General features: G+C 35.7%; 1 protein-coding gene across 2 annotated transcripts; it reads left to right on the forward strand.

Annotated features, from left to right (window-relative positions):
- The first annotated feature begins 208 nt into the window (after positions 1-208).
- Positions 209-3,571, forward strand: LOC122078853 (2-oxoglutarate-dependent dioxygenase 19-like). 2 transcript variants are annotated; one of them, XM_042645020.1, is made up of 4 exons: positions 209-528; positions 620-855; positions 2,411-2,738; positions 3,089-3,571. In XM_042645020.1, the coding sequence occupies exons 1-4, from the start codon at positions 256-258 to the stop codon at positions 3,335-3,337; spliced, it is 1,086 nt and encodes a 361-aa protein (XP_042500954.1). In that variant the 5' UTR covers positions 209-255; the 3' UTR covers positions 3,338-3,571. The 2 variants fall into 2 exon arrangements, with proteins under 2 accessions (XP_042500954.1, XP_042500955.1); XM_042645021.1 differs by having other exon boundaries at positions 2,432-2,738.
- Positions 3,572-9,234: the final 5,663 nt, after the last annotated feature.

Here is a 9,234-nt window from a genome sequence, read left to right on the forward strand (position 1 = left end):
AACAGAGGTGCCACATCAAGAACCGTTGAATCATGCAAGACCTGATATCACCAATTAGGAGAGAATCCCGACCCTTCTTTTATATGCAAAATGAAGTGTCTTTTCTGCACGCCACGTCGGATGATACCACCATGCATGGTTGTCAGTTTACCACGTGTCTTTCCATCTATGGATATTACCAACAAAAATCCGATAACTTAGCAAGTTCCCCACCTACTGTTGCTTCTGCTGCTTCTGCATTTCTTCTTCGTCTTCATGGCTGGGAATTCTCTGATTCTTGGTGAAACCCCTTCATCGGCATCATCTTTACCTCCAAAGAGTATGGGTTGCGTCAAAGAACTAGTAGAATCAAGCACCCTCACCTCCATCCCATCCCACTACATCTTCTCCACCAATCTCGACCAACAGGTTTCTACAGAAGAGATCCCCGTCATTGATTTCTCCCTTCTCACATCCGGTACTCCTGATCAACGCTCCAAGATTGTCCAACAACTCGGCAAAGCCTGTCAAGATTGGGGCTTCTTCATGGTAAAGTTAGAGAAATTAGGGTTCATTCATCTCCTAGTATTCCTACATAAACGTCCACGAACGAGTTATTGTTGGATTTGGTGCATCGCAGGTTATAAATCATGGTGTACCGGAGAGCCTGAGGGAAGAGATGCTGAAGGCCTGCCAAAGATTCTTCGATCTGACGGAGGAAGAGAAGAGGGAGTATATGGGGAAGCACGTACTGGATCCGATCAGGTGTGGCACCAGCTTCAATGTTTCGGTGGATAAGGTCTTCTTTTGGAGGGATTATCTTAAGGTGTTCGTCCATCCTGAGTTTCATTCCCCAGGCAAGCCCTCCGATTTCAGGTAATCATCACCCGTTAACCTTACAATAAACTTAGCCACACCGAAATGGTTAGATAGGAATCTCTAGGGTATTTCCGTGAATCTAGCTAGGGTAAGTGGGATTCCAAACTAACGGTCCAATCCCCTCATTTCCCTATATCTCTACCCTCTCACTTTTTTTCCCTTGCGCTGATCATTCGAGCATGTGCTCTGGACTTCTTCTCTCTACCACGCCAATAATATCAAAGAAATGAGCATAGAGCAAGGACAAAGGAAGTAGACGCTGTCCCAACTTTCTTTTGCACTAGAAGGTGCAAACTGGAAAGTAGAAGAGCTGAGCTTGAGAGAGGTTGGTATCATGGTATTAGATCGAGTCCGATAGGGTTTGTCCGGTTGTTTAGAAATATATTATAACCTATTTTCCATTCCTTTACTAGTCCAATGTCCAAAACATAGTAGAAAGGGTAACGGCAAAAAACAGGGGAAGCAGAAGGTACGATTTTTAAACAGTAAAATTTTTCGAATGAAATGAAAAAAAAAATGCTAAAGATAAAAACGGACGATACTGGTTTTAATCATGCAGATTTCTAATAAACAGAAAAAATAAATAAATAACCCAATAACATACTCACATAAATTAAAGAATTATTACATGAATACCTACATCTAATGTTCAAAGCAGTTATAATATCTAACATGAATGCATATATATTCAACGTCTCATTATAAGTTCTAAGACATATCATTGAATATTATCCAACATCAGTTCTAAATTCATACACCATACATGATAAAAGTCTTATTGAGCAATATGGTTTAGTTATGATGTTGTTCATTATTATCAACGTAGTCAACACACTCTCGGAGTGATGCATGTCAGTTGGAGTTGAGAATCATCACTTTTGAAACACTTTTTAGGAAATGCATTAGTTTGTAGTTCAATTTCAGGATACTTGCATTGGATTTAAATTAAACGTGTTATCATAAAAAATATAGGTCATTGAGTTAGCTTCAAATTGGTGAAAGAATCAAGTCGACCGGAGTTCGGGAGAGAGAGATCGATATGATCAATTAAGTAAACGTTATGGGCAAAAAGTCAAGTCTTAAAAAACGCCAAAAAAGGGGAACATGTTTTAAACACGTTTTAAACATGTTTAGAACGGGAATGCTTGCCGTTTGCTGTTTTTTCCCATATCTTTGAGAAGCATAAGAAAAAAAGTATTTTAAACTGTAAAAATGGAAATGTGTTAAGTTTTAAACGCGTTTTTACTAATAGTGGTCTAGAATCTCCGGATTACAGGAGAGGATTAAATAAATGTTATGCACAACTAATTGTTTTAATTGGGGTACAAAAGGTAATTCATTGATGACCCAAGTTTCCATCCCTCCTTAATTCTCAGCTACTGCCAGTGCCATGATCAGTATTCTTAGTAGATTGGGGTAGTTTGATTTACCAAATATCAAACTAGGTTCCAAGAGTATTATAAACTAGGTTTTACGGTCATTTCTAATGGATTATTTAGATTTAGACGGACCCATTAGATTGCTAACCGTCCTTTTGATTGGATTTGCTCAATGAGATTTCCTCAAAATATAGCAAGAGAACAAGAGAAGTGGCGATGGAATTACTAAAAGGGATATCTGAAAGCTTAGGACTGGAAGAAAACTACATTGACACTGCAATGAAGCTGGAGAAGGGTTTTCAGATTCTGGTTGGGAATCTGTATCCACCCTGCCCTGAACCAAAACTTGCGATGGGATTGCCACCTCATTCTGACCATGGCCTCTTGACCCTCCTCATAGAAAATGACATTTGTGGCCTTCAACTGCAACACAAAGGCAAGTGGGTTCAAGTAAAGTCCCTTCCCAACTCTTTCCTTGTCAATACAGCGGATCATCTTGAGGTACCTTCTCCCTTAGAATCACTTTATTGCATTATATGAGTGAATCTATGTGACGAGTCATGATCTAGAAACCCAAGGGGTAGCTGAGTTGACAAGGGACCTTCGCCTCAGGAAGCGTGTGGTTCTGAGTTTGACTCTTCTTACCTCTTTAGGGCCACTCACACGGGGTGTTTAATTAGTGCTCTTCACTGCTTTCGGTGAAAGTTGAATGATTCTCATTCAACCCCTTTATGACTTATAGGATTAGTCAGGCTGAAGGTTTGGATACCTGTTGTTAACCAAAAAAAAAAGTCATAACTTGATGACCTGGTTTATAAACCTTACTTATATAATGTTTGCCAATGTAATAGATACTTAGCAATGGGAAGTACAAGAGTGTGCTACACAGAGCAATTGTGAATGGAAAAGCTTCGAGGATATCCCTTGCAATGGCCCATGGGCCGTCATTGGACACAGTTGTTAGCCCAGCTCCGAAATTGTTAAACAGTGAAATCAATCCACCAGCATACACAGGAATGAAATATAGGGATTACTTGGAGCTCCAGCAACTCAACGTACTTGGTGAAAAAACCAGCTTGGACCGGGTTCGAGTTCAATAATGATGGTTGAACCTTGAACCGCTTAAAGGAATGATGGTGGTTTCTGTTATCAAGATTCGATAATGCTTGTTGCGTTGTAGTGTTGTACTATATGGTTATGGCTTGGACAATCTACTCTAGCAATTAATGTAACAAGAAGACGGTGTAATATTATGTATTTTGGTTGTATCTCATGGAAGAAGTAAGAGTGTGAATTGCAAACTGAAATCGTTTATTGAAATTGAACCCATCCAATCTCTAGCGTTTGATAGTTGATTTAAATCATATAAATTACTTTTAATTGTTTTTATTTCTCAAAAGTCACAATTTTAGCTTTGATGTCATGATTTCAATCCAGCAACATCATGTTTCTGTATTGGGATTCCAAAAATAGGTTTCTTTCTTTCTTTTTCTTTTTTTTCGTAATTGGGCTTAACATGAATCAACAACAAAATCGAAAGTGATAAAATCCATTAAACCGAAACCTATTATTAATTGACTTCAATTTGAGCTATTAGAACAGTTTCATAAAGGTTCAATTTTGATTTCTATCTTTCACATCTTGAACCAAACTGAAATCAAACCAATTAACACCATCAGGAGGAAGAAATCGGTGAATTGCGCATGTAAGTAAAAACTAATCGAATGCCAACAAAAAGAGTAAAAAACTTATAAAATTTGTATAATGGAAGTCAAGGTTGTATTTTTTTAATCAAAGAAAAGTCTTCGTTGAGAGAAATTAGATAGATTTAGATATTCATAAATAACTTCAAGAGGCCTATTTCTACCTTAGGCACTACAAGCCAACTCAAACAAAAACTACATCACAGGATTAGTATTAATGCATTTGTGATAAAAGGGTAGAGTTCTATATTTTAGATTTGTATTATTGGTTGCACTTCAGCTTAGAGAGTGTGTTTTTGGGATCCAGATCCTCTCGAATTCTCTAATCATGCAGTGCAGTGCAATTCTACCTTTAGTGTCCAACACTTGTCCCTGGCAACGTGGATGGTGAGGATGAGGAGAGAGAGACCTGAAAAACCTCTCCAGATCCGGTATTTAGACCCACTTCCATTATACAGCCACCACACAACACAAGCATATCACACTGAAGAGTGAAGTGTTTAGTAAAAACTTCTAATTAAGAGCAGGAGGTGAGATGTCATTTCTATTACTAACAGAGGAGCTTCTTCCAAGCAACTCCAGTTCTATTTCGTTACTCATCCGGACCGCGTAACCATGTAAGGCTGAGTCATATCATTGGTCACTATCCCTATGGTGCAAATTGGATTCTTGTGAACCAGCCTTCAGGATAAAACAACCTCGCAAGTCACAAGCCTCTTCAGTAGTCATTGAACTCGTAAACTAAACCACATTGGAATATTACTGGGTAATGATCAATTGGACATTGACTAAACCATATATAGAAATAGGAAAAACAATTAAAGGAGGTTAGGATTGTCTCTAAAATTGTTAGAAAAATAGATTAATTCCTCTATTATATATAGGAGAGGAAAAGATACCACAAAGGATTATCTATGAAGACACCTGCATTTTGATGAGTAAAGAAGAATGTCAATTGAAGATCATGTCTTAACATAATGGGCAAGTTAGCTTAGCGTAAGTCAATCTTCAATACAATTGTTGACACAACACCTTTCCTATCAATGGCCCTGGCAATATCATGACCTATTAGAATTATTTTCACTATGGAGCATCCACGAATAAAATCCGATTGATTCTCACTAACATATCCAATCACCCTTAATTTGAAGTCTATTAGATAAGATTTTAGTGATAATCTTATACATCAGGTTGCAAAGAGCAATAGGTCTATATACAACAAAGGTGGTAACATTTCCTGATTTAGGAATAAGAGAAATGAAAATGGAGTTTATAGGAGGAATAAAAGAATTTGCAAAAACCACTTCACAACTATTGTTAAATCCTCTCCAATTAACTCCCAAGAATTTTTAAAGAATCTAGTCCGGAAACCATCAAGCCCCGTAGCTTTATGATTCGGCAAAGAGAATACCACCTCCATTATTTCCTTGTTGGAAACCTTAGCTTCTAACATGTCTTGCTGAACCATTTGTAGTCTTCCTTTAAGGGGGAATTGAAGGGAGGCGAAATCCAGTATCCAATGCATCATCTCCAAACAAGTTCATATAGAAAGAAATGGCTTCATTCTTTATGCCCAACGGATCTTTCACAATATCACATTACTTTGTTGAATCTTCAAAATATGGTTCCGATTCTGTCTACAATTCTATTTTTATAGAAAAAAAAACTATTATTCCCATCACCCAATTGGAGCGATTGCAATTTTTTTTCCCTCTGTTCGTAGAGCTTCCCCCAATCTATGTTTAGCCTCTTTTTCCAAATTAGCTAGTGTCATTATTAGGGACGAAAGATGACAGATTCACTTGGGTTCGTGGAAGGATCTTACTCCGCAGCTTTAACATTAAGGAAAACATCCCCGAGCTCCATTTTGTTCAAAATTTTTATTTCTTGCTTCACATTTTCAAGTTTCATTGAAAATTTTAAGAGGATACAACTTACTAAGGACAGGAATACTCCAGCTCATTTCCACCACCTCATCATTCCCTTTATCATCAGTCAAGCATTGAAAAATCTAAAGGGTAGTCCTCGGTAAGTATTATAACCTTTGCCATGGACTCTTGAGTCTACTCAATCACAAGCCATTTGGGTATCCGACCGGTCATTCACATGTACCGTCTTATTTGTACTCTTTTCTTCTTTCATTTTTTTTTTTTTTTTTTTTTTTCTTGTGTGACACAGAGGGGGGCATGTTTGTATTGTAAGATTTCCAATTAGGTGGGCTAGCATAGTCTAAGATTTTTTCCAAAACCGTTTTAGTGGTCTTGACTACAGATGGAGTAAGTAGAAAGAATCCAATATTTGTAACTGATCTCTATAGAGATATTGGATTCTATTAGCACACATTAATGGTATGAAATATATATTATTATGTGTGGACCTAAGATATTGTTTCCTTAATAGGAAGAAAACCCTAATTCATTGTAGGGTTGATCCCTACCTCACCCCCTATAAATAGTTATCACTGACACATTAAATGCATGACTAGAGAAACCTAAAGTGAGAAGGAAAAGAAGGTAGACCAAACCAACATTGATCGTATTGTACAAGGAGCATACAAGAAGACATTGAGGAGTTGTTATTCTTCAGCCATGGATTTAGGTATGCCTAAAACATGTCTTTGTAATGTTTATCGTACATGCTCATCGATCTCTATGAATCATTTCCGTATTTATTTTTTATCAATGGTGTCAGAGCCAGATCATGGAGATTGATGGGCTGCAATTCTCTCTCAATTGTGTTATTGTTGGTCGAATTTAAATTTATATATATATATATATATATATGATTGACCTATTGCTTTTAAATTTAAGAATTGAACATATGATGGTACCGTGGTTGGGTAATGTGTATAAGGTTATTCCAGCCTTTTGATTCTTGCCGGACTTTCGCCAAGGTTCATTGGTGCTATCCATTCCTAATTTTTCCCAACCTCGATCCAACGGTCGCTAATAACTGCAAGTCATTAGTAATATTCTTTGGTTTGTTGGTGCTAAGGTTTCAGCCATGTTTCAAAACCTAGGTTTTTTTTATTTTTTTTTTTTTATTTTTTTTTTTTTTTTTTTTTCTTCCGGTCATCGAATATTTCTTTTACCTAAAATATAATGCTTAAAAAGAGAAAAGATTCTGATATGATTTTCCATGGATATAAATATACGATTGGGACTTGAAAATGGACTGTTCTGCTACTTTAGTGACCTGGTATGAGGTCTGATATAAAATATGCCTACACTATTTGTAAATTTTTTGCAGAAGCAGCCGTCTCAAGAATCCATTTAAGAACTGGATACCAATAGCGCATTTAGTCATTAGGCTGAATTTTGGTTTTTTTTTTTTTTAGACTGTTTAATTGGTTCCTTGAGGTGCGCGAGAGTGCCAAACCTGATCGAAACTGATCAAATATTGGAATGACACCCGTTATTATGATGGTATGATGACCCTCAATATATCGCAAGCAAGTGTAAAGTATAACTATCGTAGCCTATTCCTATTTGCCAACTTGCTTTTTGTTTTATAAGTATGGAAGCCAAAATTGTGATTTTGAGGAGTATATAAGTTTTGTATATATGTATACAACATTTTGTATTTGTCACAAGTTTTTTTTTTTTTTTTTTTCTAATCATCAGTGATTACTACTTGCTCCCATAAATTAATACAGGAGGACAAATGTCATTTCTTAATTGTGTCACTATTAATACAACTTTTATACCATATTTTTTATGGAATTGGTCCAAGTTAAAAGATCAGATTCAAGAACCAATCAATATGGTTACCTATGATAATGAACCCACCTAAGATGGCATTTCTGAAGCATGTCATCACATATGATGTTGCTGCAAGCTCTTGGGTTGGAGGTTAAGGAATTTATAGCAATCCGTGTATATGTATAATCTTACGTACATCCAAGTTTGACCGTTGATGACATGTTTGCTAAGGGCATGTAAGTGGTTATCAATGGTTGTTAATTATATAGTTTTAATAAGTAGCATATGAAGAGATGGGGGCTATTAATTGGGCTTCAAATAAAGTTTATCGTTATTATTAAATATTTTGGTTTTTTTGAGAAAAAGCTCACAATTCCTTCTTTTAAAAGAACTGAAAATATTGTTGATGGACCATATATACAAACTAAAGTTATGAATTGGTTCTGTATTGAGCATACAGTAAGTTAAATATTAATGGATCAAGGAATGTATGTACACCCACTTGAATGTATGCTCTATGTATGATACTTAATTGACATAAATATCTAGCATTTGTTAGTGTATCTCTAGTTTTTGTTAATGATTTCATCAAATAATGCGAATTACCTATATATTAAGCTTTTTTTTTTTTTTTTTTTTTTTTCCAAGTCTTGAACACTTGGTAATAGATGGTTTTAAGTGATTTCTTTTAGGCACAGATGCTAGCATTTTTTTTTTGACGAAGTTAGCATGTGTTGTAGGAGATGGGCCTTGTGAATCTTGCGTTCAACAATGGTGAAAACAAAATTATGTTGTTTGGTTTCTCCATGTAACATGAAATTACTTAAAGAAATTATGAGGTCCATGATTCTTTTATCTGAATGGGTTATTTTAAAAGTTTTGAGTTTAAGTGGCTTAAACTCGTACTTTTTTTGTTATGGGTTCCCTTACTCTGGATTTAATTTTAAAATAATATATTTCTTCAGTATATTCATCTCCAAATCCTTGGCTAACACACTAAAAGTTCTATTAAGATCAATAAGCCCATGTTTATGTTTGGTCAACACTTGGTTGCAATTGCACTATTTTTTTAGGATGCTTTATGTTACCCCATTACTGTAAAGGGTATGTGGGGTTTGTATATTCTTATACATTATATCCACTGATATTATCTATTTGCATTATTGATCGAATGACGCTCAATAAGAATATTATGATTTGTTGATTCTTTTATCAATTGACTTGATCAGCTCTTACAATCTGGAGGTGTAGTGACACCATATAACTATTATAACTGGCATTTGACAATGATGACTGTAAATACAATTCACATGCCTAAGAGACTCCCTAATTTTTTCAATGACTACCAAATTTTTGTAGTGGTTCTTAAGCAAATAATATACATCTACCTCTATAATGATATTTATCCATAGCTCTTGAGTGATACAGTTATTACAGTGAATGCATGTGAATTCCACTAAGTTGAACTTTGTTATTGGTGTGGTCTATGTGTCATGGGTTTTCAATTATGAAATCTTATGATTTTTATAACTAAATGGTTTTTAGTGACAATTCTTTGTGGATAGAATTGACAACTTAAAGATTAATGTTGAT

Source organism: Macadamia integrifolia, chromosome 5 (assembly GCF_013358625.1).
Source record: "Macadamia integrifolia cultivar HAES 741 chromosome 5, SCU_Mint_v3, whole genome shotgun sequence".
NCBI classification, from domain to species: domain Eukaryota; kingdom Viridiplantae; phylum Streptophyta; class Magnoliopsida; order Proteales; family Proteaceae; genus Macadamia; species Macadamia integrifolia.

Bases quoted from the DNA above. Each gene is read 5' to 3' on its own strand.
- LOC122078853 (XM_042645020.1), top strand. From the start codon at position 256: ATGGCTGGGAATTCTCTGATTCTTGGTGAAACCCCTTCATCGGCATCA. The intron at 529-619 runs GTAAAGTTAGAG...GGTGCATCGCAG, and splicing joins AAGATTGGGGCTTCTTCATG to GTTATAAATCATGGTGTACC. The intron at 2,739-3,088 runs GTACCTTCTCCC...CCAATGTAATAG, and splicing joins ATACAGCGGATCATCTTGAG to ATACTTAGCAATGGGAAGTA.